Here is a 22,602-nt window from a genome sequence, read left to right as displayed (position 1 = left end):
TCCATTTTCAGGCTGCTCTTTTATATCATTTAAGGCAAAACTAATATTTCTACTCGCGTCGTAAGGCGTCGTGGTATTTTATGACAAAACGTTCCTGAGCGTAGGTTTCAATGCTACCGGGACGCATCATTCTCAAATTCGTAATGGCACGTTCAGGTGCAAGATCTTGAAATTTAACCAAGTAACAGGCAGCCATCAGACCTGTTCGACCTCGACCGTGATAACAATGCACACAGACTACCTGCAACTTGTAATTCGGTCTTAGTGGAAACCCTACTTATCAAAGAAAAGATATCACATTCTCAAGCCGCGAGTACGTCCTGCTCATTCGAAGGATCATCGACTACGACAAGATTAATCATCTCAAAGCTGCAAGAGCTTAACATTAAAAGTTGCGAAGCATTATTAGTGCATTCTATAAGCACTGTGAGATCAGAAGGATACTTTCGGAACTTATACTCACGCCGCCGTCGACCTCAGCTCTTCGGCAAATATCCATAAATCTATCAACTTCCGCCAAGGTGGGCGCTTCGAATTCTTCTATTGGAATTTCCGTCCAATTCATGCCAATCGGAATAGCTTCAAACGGGGGTCTCCTTTCACGGCTTAAAGTAACCAAATGCGTGATGCCTTTATCCGCCAGGAACTGTATATTCTCTTGAGTTTGGGGCCATCCTGTACAAGCAAGTTTACCTGGACACGTGCAGGCAGCATGATATCATATGTTGTTTCGAATGGGAGTGCGGAAGTTGAACGATGTCTTACTCACCCGGTACAACCCAGGAGAAATTGAACGGGGCGTGAGAAACGTCGTCTCTACTCATTCAAAGTCTGTACGCTAATATTTCATCCGTATTATGTATGTACATACAACGCAAGGAAAACATTGATTTGGTCGATGATACATTTCATCACATTTCGTTGGAATTTTTCTACAAACGGTAACGACTGTATTGAATAATCCTCCGACGGACGCGTTTGCATATCTATTCAGTACGCAGTGATGCGTACGGACTGAACGCGAGGCTGATCGCTCACATCGAAATTCTAGAATAGGTTCCCGCAGGTTCGCAGAGCTAAAAATATATGGTGCTACTAGAAGTCCGCATAACTTATGTTGGTGTCATACATGTATATGCATTCGACTCCAATGCGTAGATTAGAGCTTTAAAATAGGATTTGCTGCCTTGCGGCAAAGTGGCTACGATAATTCATTAATTTTATCCATCCATTGATGTCTGTACATTTTCAGGTAATGAGCCAGACCATGGGCACTGTTTTCAACCGATTTCGGAAGGTTGTGAGAAAAAAGCACGGTAAAAAGTGCAGGCGCACGTCGGACTAATAGAGTTTTGCATATCTGTAATGCCTAAAATATTTCAACAGCAAGTTGAAAGGTCACTGGAACAGCTGTGGACGATAAGCTACATTTGATAACTTCGTGTACACAGTTATTCTTCTCTGGATCCGATAATTAACGGTAATCGATTGATTCAGCCTCAAAGGATTACCATCCACAACGCAGTTACGGTAGTCCAGTCTCTCGATTGGATTTGGTCGAGTTCCAAAGAATGCGTCTGTTGTGTGTGGTACATTAACATTTTTTTGGAGTGACGAAGTACCGTGTTGAAAGGAAAAATGCCCGATAGTACGTTATCGCATACATGATATACGTACATATACATGCATGTTTAGTAGCAGTAAGAGCAACTACGACACAGTAACAAAGTATGAATGTGAGAACACATAGCGATAACTCGATATTTAATATAAATAGATGGAATTCCATATAACTAAGCGTGAGTCGAGACTGTTCCGGTGCTGTGGTAAGGAACTGCTTCCATTGCGTGTTAACACCGACTGTGAAATAAATTTCCTACTCTACAGAGAAATTGTGGACAATATTGCGTTGAATATATTTGTACCTATAATTTTTCTAACTCTGGACAACGATTCGTCAGTATAACAATTACAAAACATTTTTCATTTAATTTTTACACTGTTAAATAAATATATACATGTCACGTGTTACCAAGAATAAGGAAAAGGAATATAAAGTTGTGGTCAGGAAACTACGTCTTGGTATATATTTTCGATAACACACCATGTGGCGTGTAAAGATACATACGCCATTGAGTGACGCCCAGGAGAGATGTACACTCGGACGGAGCATAGTTAATTAATTCGTTAGTGAGGGTACAACAGTAGATGATAATTATAGTGTCACGATCCACCGAGTCAAGATCAATCTGTACTTGATGGTCAGCATGGTAACATACACGCCAGTAATGTTAAGGTATGCTACGTATAGTATTAATAATAAATAACTAAAGTGACACACGTAATGTCCGAATCTAATATTTTGTAGTGTATAAAATTTCTTCATTTTATCGGAGCGCATAGCGAAATAGCAATTTAAGTGACCTTTATATCAGCATTCGAGAAGTTTCAGATTAATTTTTTTTTTTTCATTTCACATAATTTCGATGTACACAGCATTTTAATGAAAACGGCTGATGACGTCGTGTGTGTAATCATAAATCCTGTAAAATATTAAGGATGTTCCGATCCATTTCATCGCTTGCAATGTTAGTGTGTAATAATCTGGTTTGTCTATGGCACTTCAGCTGTGTCCTCCACCATCTTATTCTGTTGTTGATGTGGACCATCGCAGTTACATCCATTGGAGAAAACAAAACGCCCGTGAAATTGAATTTGTCCAAATTCGATTACGAACGATTAGGTCTGCCTATTCCAAAACTACATTTGGTATCGGAATCAGCCCTACGTCATGAAAACCGCACCGAGGAAGCTTGTATCTTTCAAGATGACGATCAGATTACCGTCCTTCCCATTTCCACTTGCAACATAACAGAAATGTATTTATACGCACAATTGCCGCATTTATGTGACTTATATATTTATACGGCTCATAGTTGAAATAAAAAGTGTCTATTTTCGATTCGTCATTTTCTACTTTGGCTTTCAGAATCCTGAAAAATCACGTAATAGAAGTGTTGAGAAAGGACAATTTGACTAACTACATCAGCGGTCTGAAGCAAATGTAAGTACGGGCGATATATAAACAGGAGATGTTATTTTACTAACGTGACTAATGATCATTATTTCAGACGCTTAGAAAGCGTACATCGCTTCCATCGGTTTGAACCTGGAGTTTTCCGGAACGCCGATGAGTTACACACGATGCAAGTATATTTCCGAGCTTTTTGATATTGAAATAATCTATAAATGCTATGTATACGGGTGACTGAATAGAAAAAAATGCATTTGGAGTGGAATATTTATTTAAATAGCATGTATGTTGAGTTCGATTTAAAGTAAAACATTCATTTCTTCGCTCGTATTGTTACAGATATGTCTCAGATGCCCCAAACCTGATTACGATCGACGACAAGGTATTCCAGGAAAAACTTCCTAATTTGACGATGATGTAAATATACGTTTACAATTTCAATTATTTATCAAATATAACTGTATGTCTGATACCAATATTCGTTTACATGTAATGGGTCCAACGTTTTTTGATCCTATAGAACAATTACGCGTAGTGGTTTGCGCACTCTGCCGTATCTTGGGACCTTGACAAACAGTATATTAAGTTCTGTGTAAGTATGTATGGTATCGTACATTTGTTCATAGAAACTTGACACTTTTTCATTCCAAGGCTCATTTGTACTGTACGTGTGTAAAAATTTGATTGGCACATTTTAGGAATTTCGCGCACAACGCTATACAAGTCATTAACGCGACCCGGTGCACAAATGTTGGAATTAATCTATTGTAAGTAATTTTGTATTGCCCTAGATTAAGCTAAACCGAATTTAGGTATGTAATTGTATTCTGAGATTGGTTTGAATAAGGTAAAAACCGAGTTCACCGATTCTGTTGCAGGATACTCGAATACAACGAAATCTCTTCTGTGGAAAATAAGGCTTTCCAAGGATCTCGAATAAAAACTTTGTAAGTATTCATTCTTAAGAAAAAACCCGTAAAGAATCATGATATTATCGAAAGGCGATATTATCTTACTCACCTTTTAATTACGCGCTTGATGCCGACAAATCCGATGTACTTGCTCGCACAAACTATATCATCAATTATTTTTGGTACTCATTGAAGGCGTCTCAAGGGAAATAGAGCGTTGAAAAATATTGCCGAGGATGCGTTCGTCGGACTCGAAGGTTTAAAAGAATTGTAAGTAGATGATCATATATTACTGTTGTACGTACAAGAATCCAATAGGGTTAAAAAGTTGAAAATAAATTGTCAGGGATTTGTCAGAGACATCAATAAACGCGCTGCCGACCAACGGCCTGGAAAACATCCAATCCCTAACGATTGAACATACGAAAAACCTCGAGACCTTTCCCTCGGTAATCACGTTTACAAGCATTACTACGGCGAAACTGACCTATCCTTATCACTGCTGCGCTTTTTCGTATCCCGAACTGCAGGATCCGGGCGTGTATAAAAAATACCAGGTAAGTCAGTTATTGGTACGGAAAATATCGTATAAAAATGCGATCTTCAGGTACTCTCGAGGGTATTGTCGGAAAGTATACTCTTGCAAGAGCGTCATATTTACTTATACAGGAGGACATGGAAGAACATAATAAAAAATGCCAGGAGGCATCGCCGAGCCATGAAAACTCGGACACTCGTTCTCGTCGATCTTCAAATTTCAACCCGTCCGAAAATGAAAACTGGAAACCACCCTACGCCACACCTACTTCTACTTCAATCACCAGCGATTGCCCAAAGTTCCAAGAGTTTTCCAGAAACGTTGAATGCAGTCCGAAGCCCGATGCGTTTAACCCGTGTGAAGACATTATGGGCAACTGGGTACTTAGAGTAGCGGTAATCATCACTCGATGCATTGTTATAGGCTAATTTGCTTAAACTGCACTCTATACCGAACCATCATTTTCTTCTCACCTGTGTAGATATGGCTTGTGGCGATCCTAGCTATTGTTGGAAACTTTGCTGTCCTGGTTGTCTTGATAGCAAAAATTCAGATGACCGTGCCAAAGTTCCTCATGTGCAATCTCTCTTTCGCCGATCTCTGTATGGGGTTATATTTAATCCTCATCGCCGACAGCGATGCGCGCAGCATTGGTGCGTATTTTAATTACGCAATCGACTGGCAAAAAGGTAAGAGTCTATTCATATTCTTATATGTAAAACTGCCGAATTATAAGTTTATTAGAATATTATGCATGTATATATTTGTAATTGACGTAATTATTTGGAAATTAGAAACATTTTTACATCGCTTGTAGGCTGCCATGTATTATTATCGTATTAAGGATATGTAATATTCGTCAACATAAAACGCGTTTCATTTTCTTCTGATTTAGTAATCATCAAATGCGAAAAGTTTGTTCATTTTACCATTTCACAATGGATCTGAAATATATAAAATCGAAATTTATTTATCTGCACAGGTACTAACAAATAAAAATGTACTTTTGCTGACCTGTGTTATCAAAGACTAGGAACCTACGTACGTGATACCCTGATTTCGAATACAGTTGCACCGCATACCAAAAGGCATCTAATTTTTCAATTATGATATTTCCCCCTGCAGGACTAGGCTGTCAAATCGCTGGGTTCCTGGCTGTATTTTCTACGGAATTAAGTATATTCACATTGACAGTAATAACAATGGAGAGGTGGTACACGATTAACTTCGCGATACTGAACCGGCGACTCAGATTGAGGACTTGCGTGAAAATCATGGCCGCCGGCTGGTCTTACGCTTGTATTATGGCACTCCTTCCCATCTTCGGAGTTTCCAGATACTCAACAACAAGGTAAGCTATTCCAGCTGAAACCTGCATAAATTTCTCATCATGTCAATTATATTTATAATTCATTTTCACAGCATATGCCTGCCCCTCGAGCACATGAACACGATCGATCTCTTGTATCTTATAATACTGTTCGCCTTCACTGTTATTGCCTTCGTAATGATCGTAGCTTGTTACGGTTTGATGTACTCGTCAATAAGGGTTGGCCGACGTACCTCGGTGACGTCGATGGATCATTCGGATGCGACCATTGCCAGAAGGATGGCCATTCTAATATTCGCCGACTTTGCCTGCTGGGCACCGATAGCCTTCTTTAGTTTTACCACGCTTATTTCCCGCGAACCAGTAATCGCGCCGATTTATATAAAGATCCTCGTCGTATTTTTTTATCCGTTCAACAGTTGCGTAAATCCTTACCTTTACGCCTTCCTCACGCATCAGTATCGACGTGACTTTTTCGCACTTCTTACACAGTGCGGTATGTGCAAAAGCAGGGCGGCGCAGTACAATTTTGCAGCGTTCGGATTGCCGTTGACGAATCGTCGAGGCAATCCCAATACAAGGGACAATAGCGCACCGAACGATACGCAAAAAAATTCTAGCAACAGCTCGACGATGCAAAATGGTAATCATATTATACCTAACAAAGTCGAAAAGTAAAAACCGTTGGTAATTGTCGATATACGGCACAAGTCGTTTGTCTCAGCTTACTGCAAGATCTTAGAATTATTTGATTGAATACCTAGTTAATTATGTGTAACGCAAATGCGATGCCTGAGTATATTTATTTATTATTCGTGCTCCTCCCACCTTCTCCAATTTCTATCTGTTTTCGTTGATATACCAATATTTAACGATAATGGATTACTACAGCTATGTATATTGTATGTAAATTAAAAAACACATGTTTTCGTTGTATACATTTTCGTTCACGGTTTTTTTCTTTTGTATGCGCACCAGACAGAACGGAGAATAGTAAATCCTCCTGTGAACAGGCAACAAATGTTAGGCTTAAAAAGTAACGTGAAATGCCTACACACAGGCGGATTTACCGCATGTTGATTACCTTGGTCTATGGATTACCTACGCGGTGCATCCGCATACGCGAACCGACCCGTTACACCAGTATTTTTGCAGAGAAATAAGAATGAAAAATCTACATAACTATTTTTACAGCACTGTTCAAATGTATATCGGCCTCTATGAAAGCAAAATCTTACGACTAACGATAAAATAAAAGGCTGCTCGCCGATACTGTGGGACAGTAGGACGAAAAAGTCGCAAAGAGGAAACAGGAATAGAGGATTCTAGTTCACCGCGCGGTTCAGAAGAGGACACTATGATTGGCAACGCGACAACTGTTACATTGCATTACGCTATCAGGATTAAAGTCGTTGGCCTCTAATAAGATTCACTAAACTTTAGAGAGGCTGATTATAAAAGACCTAACTCTGGCGTGAAGCTTATAATCCATGTAACTCTACGGACCTCGATGATAAAACAGTTAACTCCTGTGTACATACAAGCATAGAAGATAATTTCTATCAATCAGGAACCGCAAAGTTATTTGGATTATAATCGTCACGCCAAGGTTAGGTCTTTTATAATCAACCTCTGTAAAGTTAAGTCAATTTCTATTAGAGACCATCGAAACGATCCTGATCATTAATTATAATCCTCAGTTGAATGACGGACGTTCTGCGAACGCTCGCAACGCAACGCTCGTCGACATTTCGTGTCTAAAAACTCGTTAGTTCGTGGCTGATGAGGTCAGCTGGTAAACTTTGCGCGCGCACATGTGGCAGGGCAAAAGGAGGGGGGGTTTAGGGCGGTTGGGGCGATGGGGGGGGGGGGGGGGGAGGGAGACGGCAGCGAGACGAGTTTCGAGCGTCCCGATCACGGAGCGTCCCGAGTTTGTCCGAGAAGATATTGCTATCGCGTAGAACGGTACTACAGCACCAGTCGCCATGCCCCGTGATTGTTAATCCCCGATGAAAACACTAGCTCGTGTTGTGTTACACACGGGCACAGAACGGACCTCACGTCCATAAGAGTGTACGATTCTTGAAGAGTGTCACAAAGTGACGGTGATCCAGTAACAAGTGAAGGTACATAGATTGAACGTTTTCAACGAGTTTACCGACAGACTGACTATTACCCGTGTCCCGCTCCCCGTTTCGTGCGCCGAGTCGAGCCGTCGTCGGTGGCTGGACTTGAAATTCTGAAATCATGGATCAGGACAGTTTGAGGGCGTCCGAAGAGTCCAACGCCGCCCATTTTATCCAGTGAAAACAACCTTCGATTACAGTTTGACAACTCGAGTGGATCACACTCGTCGTCCTCGATCCGAGTTTTTTTTTTTCTGTGTAATCGCATTGTTTTCATTTCTCTCTTCCCTTCCCCGCCGTTCATCCACCCTGCTCGTTCTCGCTCTCTCCTCTCGCTCTCTCTCTCTCTTCCCCCCTTTCTCACTCTCTCCCACGTACGCAACCACACACACAGTAACCCATTCTCTTTCACTCTCCCTATCCTATCTTTGTCCTTTTGTTTCCCTCAAGAACTCGTGCAAGTTTTCTTCAAACGTAAACGTTATCAAAGTGGCCCCCGTTACGTGTGCCGAACGAGGCAGCAAAATTGGCTCAAACGCGGAACCTGCGATGGTGATAAGGTAACGAAAATATATTAATACTTTTCATTAATCACTTTCTACTTTGCATGCACGTCATGCACGACGTGCGTATACTTACATTGACTTCAATCACAGTTTTTATATTGAAATTTCCTGAGGCCGTGTCTGTGTTGCGCGTATCGGTCTCGATTGCGCCTAACTTGTTTCGACACGTCTTTTCACCCTTCAAACGTCAAACTATCCACTCATCGACTTTTCGCACACCGCTGCTGTAATTACAGAACAAAAAACATAACCTAACATAAACTCAAACAGAGTTCAACACTAAAGTCATTACATACGTCATTCGTCCGGTTCCTGAATCATCGAACGTGTCGATTCATTGAATGTGAAAAAATAAATGGGGTATGTTGGTAAAAAGAAATTAATTTTCAAGAGCATTCGTTTGTTCTTTATACACTGTTCTTGTTAAATATTTTCCCGAAGCTTTGAGGTCTTGTTTATTCCGTATAGCTTTCCACATGCATTTTGCAGACGGGAGCAAGCACAGCATCAATATTGACACAAGTACATCAGCGTAGCCATGATCAATTTATATTTTTACGCTACCCGACATTCCTAAAATCTTGAATACATCGAAGGAAATTTTTGTCACAAAGCTGCAAACGCGAAATGTATAATAATGTACACCGCCTCCAGGTTGGTTTTTATTGTTCATTTTTTGCGATAAAGACTCAATGGCGTTGGTTGGATTTAATGTGAAGAAAAATCGTTCGACTGAGAAGTAACTGCGGTACTGTTCATTTTTTGTTCCATCAAACTATCGAGGGGGAAACTAAACGGAGTATAAATTGATGATTGTTGTGCAGCTGAAGTTAGTAACGTTAATATAACGATTCAAGTTTCGAAGTATTTTAGAAATATATCTGAATTGCGGTAAACCATAATAAGAATAAATATGTTATTACTTCAAAAACTTGACAGCTTTGAAAGTGACTGTAAAATTTCAAAATAGTGATTTTTCACAAGGCTGAAGTTAGTAACGTTAACGTAACAGAACATCAGGGAAAAAAATCATTATCGCGCAATTGCCGAATGACTTTCAAAGACCAGACTTTTCGAAATATATGAGTATGTTTGGTTTATCACGGATGACTAAATTTTAAATAATCCTAAATTTGCGAAGTAACGAGATTTTTCTCCTAAACATGATAAACTGCAGGAACTTTTAGTTCTTTGCTCGTAATTAATTGCGTACTCATTTGCGATTATGCCTTGAACCCGAATTACTGTAGGACAATGAAGGTCGGGGTCTGTTTGCCCAACAACAAGAAGTATGCTCTGACTCGACCTTTTATCTATATAATGTTAGATTTGTAAATATTTGAATGTTTCCGAGCGAGTTGTTCTCAAGGGCGAACGAGCGTTTTCATGCTCTGTGCACGTACGATTTTACTTGCAGAACCGATCGTCTGAAACAAACCGCAAGTTCGGCGTAAATCAGTCGATTATCATTAGCACAAGTCCTGAGTTCAGAAGGTGAACTTTGCATGGAGCTGAAGTTAGTAAACGTTATTGTAATCATTTACATTTCGAAAAAATCGTTATTTCAGTACGAATCATATTCATATTTCGAAAACTTTACTGCTTCAAAGTCAATATAAACTTGCAAAATAGTGATCCCCCCCCCGCCCACTCTTTAACATTTCGTTAGGGTAACGTTAGAAACTTCAACCTCGTGATTTTGTTTTTCGATATACAGAGCCGTGAAACGCTGCAGTACCGAATAGGCCTAAATATAATTCTTCCCTTTTCATGCACAGCTGACAGAAGTGTATACGTATGAAAAGGGTTGCGTTTAGTTTTGTATCGTGTGGATTGGCAATCCACTTTTGACGAGCTTCGCGCTGCTTGTCAGCGAGGGTTTTCGGTAATTGAACCTGATCGGCATACCGTTACGCATATAGGTATGCATACTAGGATGGTCCTCATTTAGAATGTTGACGAATCTATTCCGGATCATCCCACCAAATCAACTATAAATAATTCAAAAACAATGCACAATTTTTTTCAGATTTTTATATCAACTGTAACCCGTGTCTGTAAGAGGAAGGATTTCCCAATTTAAAATAGACGTGTTTCGGACACATTCTTAGTATATATTTTACTGTAAGAGTAATAATGTTCGAAAAAATCCATGAATGTGAGGCACTAATGAGCATTATTGATACTATCTGAGAAAAAATTCACATCATACCAGGTAATATAGACAATTGCGTTTCGTATAAATAAAAAGAAAAAGCCAAATTTCTAGGGTGTGCAATTCGTCGAGATTGGTTGGTATGATGATGTGAATTTTTTCTCAGACAGTAGCAACAATACTCACTAAATCTTCGTAATTGCAGATTGATTCGAACATCGTGACTCTTAGAATAAATTATATGCTGAGAATGTATCTGAAACAGGTGTATTTTAAATGGTGATATCCATCCATTTACAGGCACGGGTTAGAATTGATATAAAAATCTGAAAGCATTAGGAAATTGTTTTTGAATTATTTATAGTTGATTTGGGGGGTGGTCTAAAAAAAATCATCATCACCCTAAATAAGGATCACCCTAATGTATACTCACGTGTTTTTCAATCGAAAACGATCACACTGTACATTGGTGTAGAAAGAATATTGTAACCTATTCGTTGAACGTATTACACACATATCCAGTACCAGGAAACCGTATAAAAATTAAAGCAACCCGACAAGTACTTTGAAAGTGTCGTGTGGCTGTGGGTTATTTCTACAATTATTCCTTCTTCGCAGGATCGAGGATCGGGAATTTCTCCTCGCGTGATACGTTAATAACAAAACTTCTCCGAAACGAACATTAACGATAAGAATTAATCTTTGCTTCTCGTTGTAACTGCAGTCGGAGGGAGTAGCTTCTTTACCGCGTTTACTTCGGCTCTTAAACGTCGTACAAACATTACACATTTTGCAGCGTAATACTTTATATACTCACAATCGGGAAAAAGAATTTGGACATTGCACTTGAATATTTTCGGAGCAAAATACTCATACGTATGTATCATTGTTCAAATCATCTTTTTTTGTACGATGTGACAAAAATTTACGAAAATTATAACCGATCTGAGTTAATTCCTCTTGCCGTGAGAAAACCGTCTCGGAGTTTGAAATCTTAAGTCCACTTATCCGTGCACCCGCTGATCCGTCCGTCCGTACGTTCATCTATCTCGGTTTGCCCGGCAATGGGCGGAAATGCGGGTCATCGGTTACCCCGGCTAATTATAGTGGTCGTTCTGCAGTCGCAGACGCGTCTCATCTCATCGTCAGATCCGATATAAGTACACCTTATATGATAATACGAATAACGCGCTGCGCAGGGCTTTGTCTCTATTTAAATATATTTTTATAGAACGCGAGCATGATTTACGCGGTTTTTCGTATAGGAAAGTACCCGTTTTTATGACGCTTGAGTAATTCTGCGAATGCGCATGCGCGGAGTACTGAAAAAATCACTTTTAAATCCTGGGAGTGTTGAAAGTGATATTTTCCGCACTCCGCGCATGCGCCGTCGCGAACAAATCTGACATCACGCGACCCTAACCTCAATTTCGTACTTCGTGAAAAAACGCGTAACATCTCGCGTGATATAGAGAATCGTGTGCAACAAGGAGGCGACTGTCTTTTTGCCTCGCGTATTTGCAACATTTGTCTTCGGCTCACTTACGACTCATATTGAAAACTTTCGCTTGGCCCGAAAGAACCAAGTTTGCTTCCTCGTTACACAATATACTATTTTTCCTTTATATTTCACGGCTATCTGCGCAATGATGGATCAACTTCATTTATTATCAGCGCCTTCCATTCTTATTTTCCCTCCACTCAAGTTGATGCGAACGAGAATTTTGACGACGTTGAAGTTAGTAACGTTATCGTAATGAAACATCGGCGAATAAATCACTAATTTCTTTATTTGACACTTGTTAATTTTGTTTGATTATGGTTACGATTTTTTCCTCAGATTGAATCTTTACGATAACATTACTAACTTCAGTATGATAAATTTTTACATGCTCGTGCAATATGGAAATATTTTCTTTCACGCACAACAAGGTACTTTTCACCGTTGATCCGACTCTCGTCATTCACGAACAATATACAATGGTACGCAGTGTTATATTTTAGGTTCTTCTTAAATGTATACCTATATTTTTACCCTCGCCCTCGTTCTGCGTCAACAGGTGTTTTTCGCGGCTGTGTTTCGGCAACGCACGTGGCTCACGCCGTCGACCGTAAATCCTTGGAGAGACCGTAGAAATTCACGAGGCCGAAGTTAGTAGCGTTAACGTAACGAAATATACGAGTAGGTATGTTTTGCTTATCATGGTTTATTAAATTTCATACAATCATAAATATCCGAGATAACGATTTTTCCTAAACATGCATCGTTACTGTAACCTTACTAACTTCATCCTCATTGAAATTCGTCGGATTGAAGTCAGTAACGTTATCGTAACGATTCATGCTGAGGAAAAACGGGGAGAACCGTCATTTCGCAACTTTGGAATTATCTGAAATTCGGTAAATCGTAATAAAACAAAACGCACATGCATATTTCGAAATATTAGTTCCTTGAAAATTATTGTAACATTAAGAACTTATACTGATTTTTTCCTCGGTATTTCGTTACGATAACGTTACTGATTTCAAGCTCGTTAAATTATCGTTCACCTCACGATCGTCAATTATGGTAACTATATAGGTATACAATTTACATCAGTCACTAATCTCGGAGAATGTCAAATTGTTTTGGACATTAGTATAGGAAATGGAAGACGTAACTTGGAAGACCATTTTAAAATAGCTATTCGTGTTATGTTATGATGATGTACAATACGAGTCCTTCGCGCGTATAATACGTTCAAGTGGCTCGAGTAAATTTTCTTTTCTCCCCTGCGGCTTCACATGCGATTAGAATTCCATTACGGCTTACTGACCCGAAGGGTGTAAACGGATTTATACGGCATTTCTTCGGCGCAAAAATCCTTGGCTGCACTTGTTATTATTATACAGTTTGCACGGTTCGCGGAAGGCTAACACGCGTCCGTGTCGTTTTTTCTTTCCTTGTATAATATAGTGACGTATATAGGCCAGGAAGCATTGCGTCATCGTGTAGCGATGTGCACAATGTGATATTATACGTATGCGTACTATACTTGTATGCACTGGACGACGAAGAGCAGGGCTGAATGTGTAATTGCACGAATCCAACTAACCGTACACGTTTTGCAATCTCGATCGTACGTGGGTATCATATTTACACGAATTGTGTTTCAGATCGGATGGCGGAAGCAGCGAAAGCCCGCTTCTCGTTGAAGAGGGCGAAGCAGTTGGCCAACCGCACAGTCCGCACCTGAAACACAGTCATCCCCATGTCGGCCACGCTCACCAACCCCATCATCATCCGCACCCTCAGTCCCATCCTCACCCTCATCCCCATCCACATTCTCATGCCCACGGCCACGGTCACCACGGGCAGCATCATCACGACAAAGCCAAGCCACCCGTAAAGTACGGAGAACTCGTCATTCTTGGGTAAGTTGGAATTACAAGGTATTATCGGCAACCCCTAAAAAGTTTGCTCGGGTTAAAAGAACGATTCTGGGAAAAGATGACCTTTCTAAGCTATGTTAAAAAAAAAAAAAAAATAGCAAAATTAGCAGTAAAACGTTCTAATGTTCATTCGAATAATGTACCCAATAAAATCAGAAAATCCAAGTTTTGTGAAATACCTTGAACCGCAAATACTTTTACAGAATTGTGAAGATGAAACTGTACTGCCCTTTTCTATTTCCAAAAATTTTAACATGTTTGGTTGCTAACTCTGGCTACCAGCTTCAGCTTCATATACATATACATATACAATAAATAATGCGAAGAGGAAATTATACCTATATTTAAAATGGGCCTGAAATTAGTAACATTGACGCAAAGAAATACTGTAACAAAAATCGCTGTATTTTAATTTTATAATGACTTTGAACGACTCAGAGTTTCCAAATTATGCTGCATAAGTTTTTCTTTACGAGCGATAATGAAATATAGATAATGGTAGTCTTCGAAATAACAATTTTTCTTAAACACGCATCGTTTTACATTGACGTTGCAAACTTGAACCCCGTTATTTAAAAAATACGATACATTGACACTACCGGATGATGAATTTCAGACGAAAATTTTTACTGATCGCATTATATATACATAACGTGACGAGAATTCATCACAAATAGGTTTTCCTTGTCGTGTAGTACATAGTTATCGAAAAACAATGTATATAGCATACGGTTTAGCTATTCGAGCGTTCTTTATGTCAGGAATGCAACGGCAACAAACGGTAGGCGAAGTCGGTGGATCTATAATCTCAGGTTGGCTAGGCGCCAAGTCGCAGTGCGGTAACTCAGTGCCCTGAAACTTACACCTTATGTATACATGCACATGTACATACATAGATATATATATATATATATATATATATATATATATATATATATATATATACACACGCGTATACGGGTTCGCTGTATATAGTTTCGAACAATCGTCTGTATAGGCCACTTGGGTTTCAGGCTGCACTGCAGCCGCTTATCGCCCCGTTGAAATGTCCCGGAGGATATTTCCGTTGAAAGTAAAATAACCGATAAACAAGAGCTCACCGTCAGGCTTGCGAGGTATTCCGAATTTTTAGATAACTTTCGGATTTTACCTCCTCCCCATCGAAATTATCTATCGCTTATCCTCCAAAGCGAAAATTTTGTAGTAATCAAACCCGAGGTGAAAATTGTTGAATTTAACGTAGGCTAAAACATACACGTGCCGCACACTGCTAACGGAAAAATCCAAGCGCATCACGGTGATTGTTGTGTATGCGGATGCGCGTGTGCATCATTGTAAATTGTATGAAATTGTTAAACGCAGATACAATGGATTTCTTCCACCTGGTGATCGTGGCCGTAGACGCAGCAAATTTGTTCTGGTCAAAAGGCAGACGGCGAGTGGTGTTAAGCGGAGCAAACACTACGTTGTTAAAACACCGCACAGTTCAAAGGCCATACTCGACACAACCCAGCATTCGATATCGTACACGCTGACCAGGACACAGGCCGTCATTGTTGAGTATAACGAGGACGAGGATACGGATATGTTTCAGGTGAGAGTTTGTTCAACAATTTTAGCTATAGGTATTATAATCGTAACGTGAAATGCACGCAAACCACTTTATTATACAAGAAATAGGTGTACAGCGGTACTGTAACTACATAACTTATTCTCCTCTAACACTACAGATAGGCAGGTCCTCCGAGACGCCGATAGACTTCGTAGTAATGGACACTTGTCCAGGTGGTGCAGAGGGCGGATCGGCCCCGAGCAGCGAGGGTCGCGTAGCCCAGAGCACAATCAGCAGGTTCGCTTGTAGAATTCTTGCCGATCGGACGGACCCGCGAACCGCGAGGATATACGCCGCTGGATTCGACAGTTCGAGAAATATATTTCTAGGGGTAGGTTCACACCCGAACCAGTTGGAGCATTAATGTGTCCGTAATTAGGCTCCTTCTCCGGCTCCCCCCCTCCAACCCGCCCTCCCCCAACCTTAATAACTGGTCTACGGTTTTCTCCATTCGTTGCACACCCCAGGAGAAGGCGACAAAGTGGCAGGAGAATCGTGAGATAGACGGACTAACGACAAACGGTGTATTGATCATGCATCCGAGAGGTCAGTTTTGCGGCGGCGAGGCCGAGTGCGGACTTTGGCGGGAGGTCAGTGTAGGCGGTGGGGTTTTTTCACTTCGTGAGAGCCGGAGTGCCCAGCAAAAGGGTTCCGTCGTCGAGGATGAGAACAACGAGCTTCAGGACGGTACACTTATTGACTTGTGCGGGGCTACGTTGCTCTGGAGATCAGCCGAGGGACTCGCCAAATCGCCGGTTGGTATCGTATTATGATGATATTACCGCTTTGCAGCGATACCAGTATCGTAGTAGGTATTACTGTATGTGCCTGAAATCGACCAATTCCTCCCGAACCTTCGAATAGACAAAGCACGACTTGGAAGAGTTGGTCGATGCGATAAACGCGGGACGACCGCAATGCCCGGTAGGACTGAACACCCTCGTGATACCTCGCAAGGCTGCGACGGATTCGGCACAGCAGCATCAACCGTACGTCTATTTGAAGTGCGGTCACGTGCAGGGACACCATGACTGGGGTCAGGAAAAAGACAAGGTGACGCGAAGGTGCCCCATGTGCCTCGTCGCAGGTCCCATTGTTAAACTCTGCATGGGCATAGAGCCGGCATTTTACGTCGACAGCGGACCACCGACTTATGCCTTCAGCCCCTGCGGTCACATGGCTACTGAGAAGACTGTCAAGTGAGTTTTCACATGTTTGTTTCTTCACTTGAACGGGCATCAATCCAGTATGTATCAATGGCAATGATATTTCAATACGCACCACTTCGCAATGTTATTCTGATATCCAATATCGCTACTGTTATTGTGCTGTCTACAATGTTATTATTAATATCATGATCGTCATCATCATATCGCGTCGATAATAAGTCAATCGACATTGTACGTATCAGGAATTATTAATTCGATCTGACGACATGTATATATACAATTTGTGGTGTATCATCGAAGCTTTAAATGAACAAAGACCGTTTCTTAGGTACTGGGCACACGTCGCGATACCGCACGGGACAAACGGATTCGACGCGGTATGCCCGTTTTGCGCGGTACCCTTGGAAGGAACACCCGGGTATGTCAAGCTCATCTTCCAAGACAATGTGGATTAAATTCTGTCGTTGGATATGAATCTTTAAACGTTGTTTTTCATCATTCGAAACGATAAATCGACGAGATCACAACTCGCACTGTTATTGGAATTCCTACATTGCTCTCGATCATCGATGTTGCATATGAATTTGAAGACTGCAGTTACAATTTTTATTTAACGTCGATCTTTTCTGGCACGAAGAATGGAAGAATGTGATGCAAATAGTCTCGGGTGCAGATTAGTTTTACTGTTCACGCGTATGCAGTCCCATTACTTTCAAGTTTGATGGACTCTTACGGATTTTCATAGCGTACAAAGTGACTTTTTCGTCCCCGAATACAGTGGGAGTACCTATATACTTGCTCTTACGCGGAATCTGCATAAGCAGCTTTTTATTATGGGAAAATCAGGCAGCTCAATACTGGAAAAGAAACCCACGTATTTGGGCTGCAAATAACAATTAAATATGTACTCTCACTTGCTCTCAGGTCCAAAAAGTTGTCTTTATCTTCCAGTTTAATGTTCATATGAGTGTTAAAATAAAACATTAACGGCCTTAAGTATGCGCGGTATAAAAAAATTACAGGAAAAGTTCTTACGGATCATTTTCATAAGTATTACGAATCAGGTAACTGTTTATGTTTGTTTCCTGTCAGCCCTTCCACTAGGCATATCGCTTCAAAGCTATATTACCTAAATTATTGTATTTTGGTGATCTGACATATCCAAACATTCATCCGAGAATTCTTGTTTATTATAACGTAATCAGATGCAAGGCTGAAATCAATTGGCTTCAAGTATCAATTCTGTCGGGAACTGGACTGTCAAGGACGTAAAAATTTTTCGATAAATTTATACGATCGACATGTGTTTAGTTTTCCGTTTATTTTATTTTATTTTTTTATTTTTTCCATAAAGGTTTTTTTTACATGAATTGTGCAGCGTGTTGTAATATCAATTGAACATTCTCTAAGATAGTTGAAATTTGGGTCGAGATGATGAAAATATTGCGTGTTGAAAATATTGAAAACTTGAGTCATGTCCACGAGTATGTTTGCAAATATTGGCCGCGTATCAAGATGGTAATTGTATTTAAAACTACGGTGAAAAGAGGGAGGTAAGGAACGCGAGTGCGTGGTAATGACAGGAATAATGAAAGTATTCGGAAATGAGTGAATCGTATGCCATAGAGGTATACATATTACGTGAAATACGGTAAACGTTAGGATACGACGATAAATTATCGATTTAATTGATGCGGCCGAAGAAATATTTAAGCGTGATAAATTGTATAGTAGAACAACAAGACTGTTTATCCGTCTCTGCCATACGGTGGTGAATTTTTCGAAAATTCTATAACTGACCAAAATGCTGAAAAATCGCAAGATTTACGGAGATATTCGAATATCCGTGTGGCAGGGGCCCAAAAACCCTGTAATAAGCGAATGGGGCTAATGTCCAGTTCCATAATTAAGATAACATAAATATATTCAAATTATCTGCTTGAAGAAAAGTGAACAAAAAAATTAAATCACATGAATAAATTGGTAAGTAAATAAGGGGAAAAAAGGAAAGAAATAACAAAAATATTTTTTTATACAAATCGTGTAGGAAACTTAATTTCTCACGTAGATTCAATCTCAATTAGAAATATGCTTTGGCTAGCATTTATGAAAATGGACACTAGCATTAATTATTTAGCCAAGTTGTATAGTTATATTTAAAAGTAATATGTATATTTATTCCACGGAGCAAGACTAATGGCGAGTGCTGCCGTCAAATCCACATAAACAACAAAAGCCCTGTTCAAGATCGTGAATTTTATTCAACAGTTGAACAGTTTTTCATAAATAACGACGGGCTTTATCAAAGAAAATTTTATGTGAACTGAAAGATCTTTATTAGATCAAATTTGTTAATAATTGGGGGAATGTCATTCATTATTAATTTATCTTGATGAGTTCTCTATTCCTGATGGCAGCACGGATTGGGGTTCATACGTTTTATCCAAAATGTTGGAAATAATAGAAAGAAGAAAAAAAAAAAGAATACAAACCGCCGTCAGTATATGTTTTTGATACGTTTCTTAGTTGAACTTAGTTATTAGAGCATAGGGATATATTATCGCTTGCGTCGTGTAATACCCGCGACTCTAGTTACTGCTGAGGTTTCGTAAACAAGAATACCAGCGTTTTTACTATTACCTTACGTTATTTTTTAATGATGGATATCGGCGTACAATATGATAAGTGAATACCTGTATAAGATAGAATAATTGGCTGGTGTATCATATTGAAATTTTTATTATAAATTACAAACATGTTCGGACTCCAATTGCAGTCCGCTTGCCTACCGCATAGGCACAGAGAAGAAATTATTTTTCAATATCAAAATCACTTCGAACTGAAACCATTTTTCTGCCACAATGACGTCATAAATTTACGGGTACTTCTAAGTTGGTACGGAAGTAATTTCTTTAACATCCTACTTGTGAATATTTGGATTTGCTAATTTCGTGCAAATAAGATATCAATGTTTGGTACAAAATTATAACGGGTAACGAAAATTCTATTATTGTTTGCCGAGTATAGTTGAATCTCTTTTTGTTGTAATAATGCGTTTCTAAATCATAAAATAAAACAACATATATTCAGTCCAGACTTGCTTTCGCGGTAACATGCGGATATTTGCGTATTAAATATTTATACATATAAAAATAAGTGTGTACATGCACGTAAAGGTAACAACAGAATACCACGCAACATCCAAACTTTATAACTATTATACATATTACATACCTATAGTAAATTATATTATTAAGAATATTTATATGATTGTAGATTTAATTTAAGTACTTTAATAAAGTACTTTCTTCGTCTATTCAACGGTAATTACAACAATTATTAATAACAAATCGTACGGAAACCAAAGAGTGGCATTGCGATTGTCCATAATTGTATATTGATACAGAATGATTATAATACATGTAACTTACCACATTGTACGGCATATTACATTCGAGTCGGGTGTAAAATAAGGAGCATTTATTCGCGATTTTGAATAAATATGCTGCTACAATTATGTTAAACTTCTTAAGGCGAGATATTTCCTAAAACGTTGCATGACCGTTTTCTCAACTTCCCCTGGATCGTGCTGTGAAAAGAAAATTGATATTTTTTTATAGTGTAACTTACATGGTATACACACAAAAAAAATATTCTCAATGTAAAGAGAATATAGGATATTCTCTTTATACACAGTAACTCTGAAACATGCGTATCGTCAGTACAAATTTGTACAGGATTATTATGAATTTGTAATATTTGGGTAGACACCTGTAAAACATGAACGCCCCTCTGCGTCAGCACAGCCAGCTCTTTCATTCCATCTCCGGTGAGGTCGAGGTAGGCCATCGAATGTACAAGTGCGTCGAATAATCTTCTTTCTTTGAATTCCCACGCGTCATCGACAAGCGTATAAACCAATATTTCTTGATTATATGTTCCAAGTAGAATTTCATTTTTGCCATCCATATTTATGTCAGCGATACAAGAGCACAGTACACAATCCGATGAGTCGCTACCAGCTAATTTAACATCCTTTTCCATATCATTGTATAAAATGTCCCTGTTGTTATGATACTATTAGAATTTTCATCAGGACTTGACGAAGTGCCTAATTACAAATGTCACTTACATGAAGACAACTGAGGCATGAACTGTATTAACGACGAGAACGTTTAGAGCTGGTTCCTCATGTCGCTCGTCAGTATCAGTTTCTGTAATACGACTTGTTATTGCAAGCACATACTAATTACGTCAGGTTATGCATTAATGTGTCAAGAGAAAAGAGAAATGTTTACCATCTCCTCCCAGAAATTTAGGTTTAGGTACAACATTTTCATTGCAAAAAATACGGACACTTGATACAGGTTTGTCATATCTCAGTGTCCAGTTTTTAATGATGTTTATATTTTCTACATCAACCAAACTGACTTTTACCAAACCACATTCACAACCCACAGCTGTTACTCTTCTGCAACAACAGTTTACCAGTGTACTTTTTATACAACTTGATGCAAGTCCTTGGGGAAATTGTAATTGCATAAACGAATGAATGTGAAACAATACCAGGGAGAAAGGTAGCGATTGTTATTAAAAATCTTTTAGAAGTGGTGGCTGTCAATACCTTGTTTGGTTATTGTAATAATATATGTCGATCCATGTTGCTATAGCTTCTAAATTTTCTAATTCAGGAAAATGTTTTTCAAGAGAGGATTCAGCGTAATCGTGACTTCCCTCGTCTTCTCTAATCATGTGGATATTGTAGTCACTCCCTGACAATAACCAGACCACCTGCAAGTATGAAAAAATTTGTCACATTTCAAAATGAATTTATTTTTACTCTCAAGGAAATTTACCTCTCGTACAGAATGTCTGCCACTGGGCATAGTCGTGTGATACAGATGATACGGGGTGTAAGACAGTTCAACCATGAGACAATTCTGTGCCACAGTTTCTATGGTGCTATTCTCATCGCATTCTCCATCACCCTCGCCTTCCGTGTAAATATTTAAATATCTCTCAACCGTAGCGTCATTACTAGTCTTCATTATTGTAATTCCAATTACAAACTCGTCTCCTTTTTCAGATTTGTTGTAAGCGTCTATGGAGATAATCTCTGCCCCATCTGTTGAAATACAAATCAATTAGAGAAGAAGCATGCTCAATGTACACTTGACGTTGATGAGCCAATCTCGGTTTCACTAGGCTAGAAACAACAATCATCATATACAAACTGGGAATGTAGGTGAAGAGTAGTTCTTTGACCAAAGGTCTCAAGTGACGATATTTCGGTGTTCGGTTATACTCGCAAGAGTAAATTTTCCTTTTCAAAGATGCGACTAATATTTTATCCGAACCAATAGCCGAACATAACTTTGTCATGGAATAAATATTCCCTTGCGATGTTAAAGGAAACCAATGCGCGTCCGTCAAATTGTCCATGGTTTTATTTGTAATTGTACAATCGTGAATTTACAGCAAAAACCAGAGTTCATCCCCCCTTGGCCTCTGCTCGACCGCACATCCGATGTTCACGTCTTTCCATTTCTACAGATTCTCACATTGACATGTCATCTCATTGTGTGACATGTGTCACTCGGTCACCGTTGGATCCACTGGATCCTTAGGATTCTTATGGTGCGTTCCGATATTAGCTCCCAGTGCTGCCAATTATTTTTTATCTCTTTTGCGCAACCAAGTTCGTGACTAGCTCTGTCTTTGTACTAGAG

At 39.4% G+C, this 22,602-nt stretch overlaps 4 protein-coding genes across 11 annotated transcripts; 2 read left to right on the top strand and 2 right to left on the bottom strand.

Annotated features, from left to right (window-relative positions):
* Positions 1-49: 49 nt before the first annotated feature.
* Positions 50-1,001, bottom strand: LOC124303393 (dual specificity protein phosphatase 23-like). 3 transcript variants are annotated; one of them, XM_046760535.1, is made up of 3 exons: positions 770-1,001; positions 464-693; positions 50-247 (listed from the first exon to the last, which is right to left on the bottom strand). In XM_046760535.1, exons 1-3 carry the CDS (start codon positions 822-824, stop codon positions 50-52), a joined length of 483 nt encoding a protein of 160 aa, XP_046616491.1. In that variant the 5' UTR covers positions 825-1,001. The 3 variants fall into 3 exon arrangements, with proteins under 3 accessions (XP_046616491.1, XP_046616492.1, XP_046616493.1); XM_046760536.1 differs by having other exon boundaries at positions 50-241; XM_046760537.1 differs by having other exon boundaries at positions 464-675.
* A 52-nt stretch (positions 1,002-1,053) lies between these two features.
* LOC124303385 (lutropin-choriogonadotropic hormone receptor) lies at positions 1,054-6,727 on the top strand. 3 transcript variants are annotated; one of them, XM_046760515.1, is made up of 14 exons: positions 1,054-2,296; positions 2,628-2,879; positions 2,990-3,064; positions 3,132-3,206; positions 3,374-3,451; positions 3,555-3,626; positions 3,733-3,801; positions 3,913-3,981; positions 4,141-4,215; positions 4,292-4,502; positions 4,615-4,878; positions 4,965-5,172; positions 5,609-5,834; positions 5,906-6,727. In XM_046760515.1, the coding sequence occupies exons 1-14, from the start codon at positions 2,259-2,261 to the stop codon at positions 6,489-6,491; spliced, it is 2,298 nt and encodes a 765-aa protein (XP_046616471.1). In that variant the 5' UTR covers positions 1,054-2,258; the 3' UTR covers positions 6,492-6,727. The 3 variants fall into 3 exon arrangements, with proteins under 3 accessions (XP_046616471.1, XP_046616470.1, XP_046616469.1); XM_046760514.1 differs by lacking the exon at positions 1,054-2,296 and having other exon boundaries at positions 2,477-2,879; positions 4,615-4,863; XM_046760513.1 differs by lacking the exon at positions 1,054-2,296 and having other exon boundaries at positions 2,479-2,879.
* Positions 6,728-7,699: 972 nt separating this feature from the next.
* LOC124303390 (protein pellino) lies at positions 7,700-18,173 on the top strand. Of its 3 annotated transcripts, none has more exons than XM_046760528.1 (7): positions 7,700-8,499; positions 13,817-14,074; positions 15,455-15,686; positions 15,823-16,035; positions 16,172-16,459; positions 16,569-16,903; positions 17,202-18,173. In XM_046760528.1, the coding sequence occupies exons 1-7, from the start codon at positions 8,489-8,491 to the stop codon at positions 17,326-17,328; spliced, it is 1,464 nt and encodes a 487-aa protein (XP_046616484.1). In that variant the 5' UTR covers positions 7,700-8,488; the 3' UTR covers positions 17,329-18,173. The 3 variants fall into 3 exon arrangements, with proteins under 3 accessions (XP_046616484.1, XP_046616487.1, XP_046616485.1); XM_046760529.1 differs by lacking the exon at positions 7,700-8,499 and adding an exon at positions 8,846-8,865; XM_046760531.1 differs by lacking the exon at positions 13,817-14,074 and having other exon boundaries at positions 7,701-8,499.
* A 1,562-nt stretch (positions 18,174-19,735) lies between these two features.
* Positions 19,736-22,458, bottom strand: LOC124303391 (KICSTOR complex protein kaptin-like). 2 transcript variants are annotated; one of them, XM_046760532.1, is made up of 7 exons: positions 22,108-22,458; positions 21,730-21,998; positions 21,498-21,664; positions 21,172-21,344; positions 21,006-21,087; positions 20,645-20,936; positions 19,736-20,462 (listed from the first exon to the last, which is right to left on the bottom strand). In XM_046760532.1, exons 1-7 carry the CDS (start codon positions 22,313-22,315, stop codon positions 20,388-20,390), a joined length of 1,266 nt encoding a protein of 421 aa, XP_046616488.1. In that variant the 5' UTR covers positions 22,316-22,458; the 3' UTR covers positions 19,736-20,387. The 2 variants fall into 2 exon arrangements, with proteins under 2 accessions (XP_046616488.1, XP_046616489.1); XM_046760533.1 differs by having other exon boundaries at positions 22,350-22,383.
* Between the last annotated feature and the right edge of the window lie 144 nt (positions 22,459-22,602).

The sequence above is a fragment of the Neodiprion virginianus genome, chromosome 4 (assembly GCF_021901495.1).
Source record: "Neodiprion virginianus isolate iyNeoVirg1 chromosome 4, iyNeoVirg1.1, whole genome shotgun sequence".
NCBI classification, from domain to species: Eukaryota; Metazoa; Arthropoda; class Insecta; order Hymenoptera; family Diprionidae; genus Neodiprion; species Neodiprion virginianus.
Note: the sequence above shows the minus strand (reverse complement) of the source record. Positions and strands in the feature narration are given on the sequence as shown.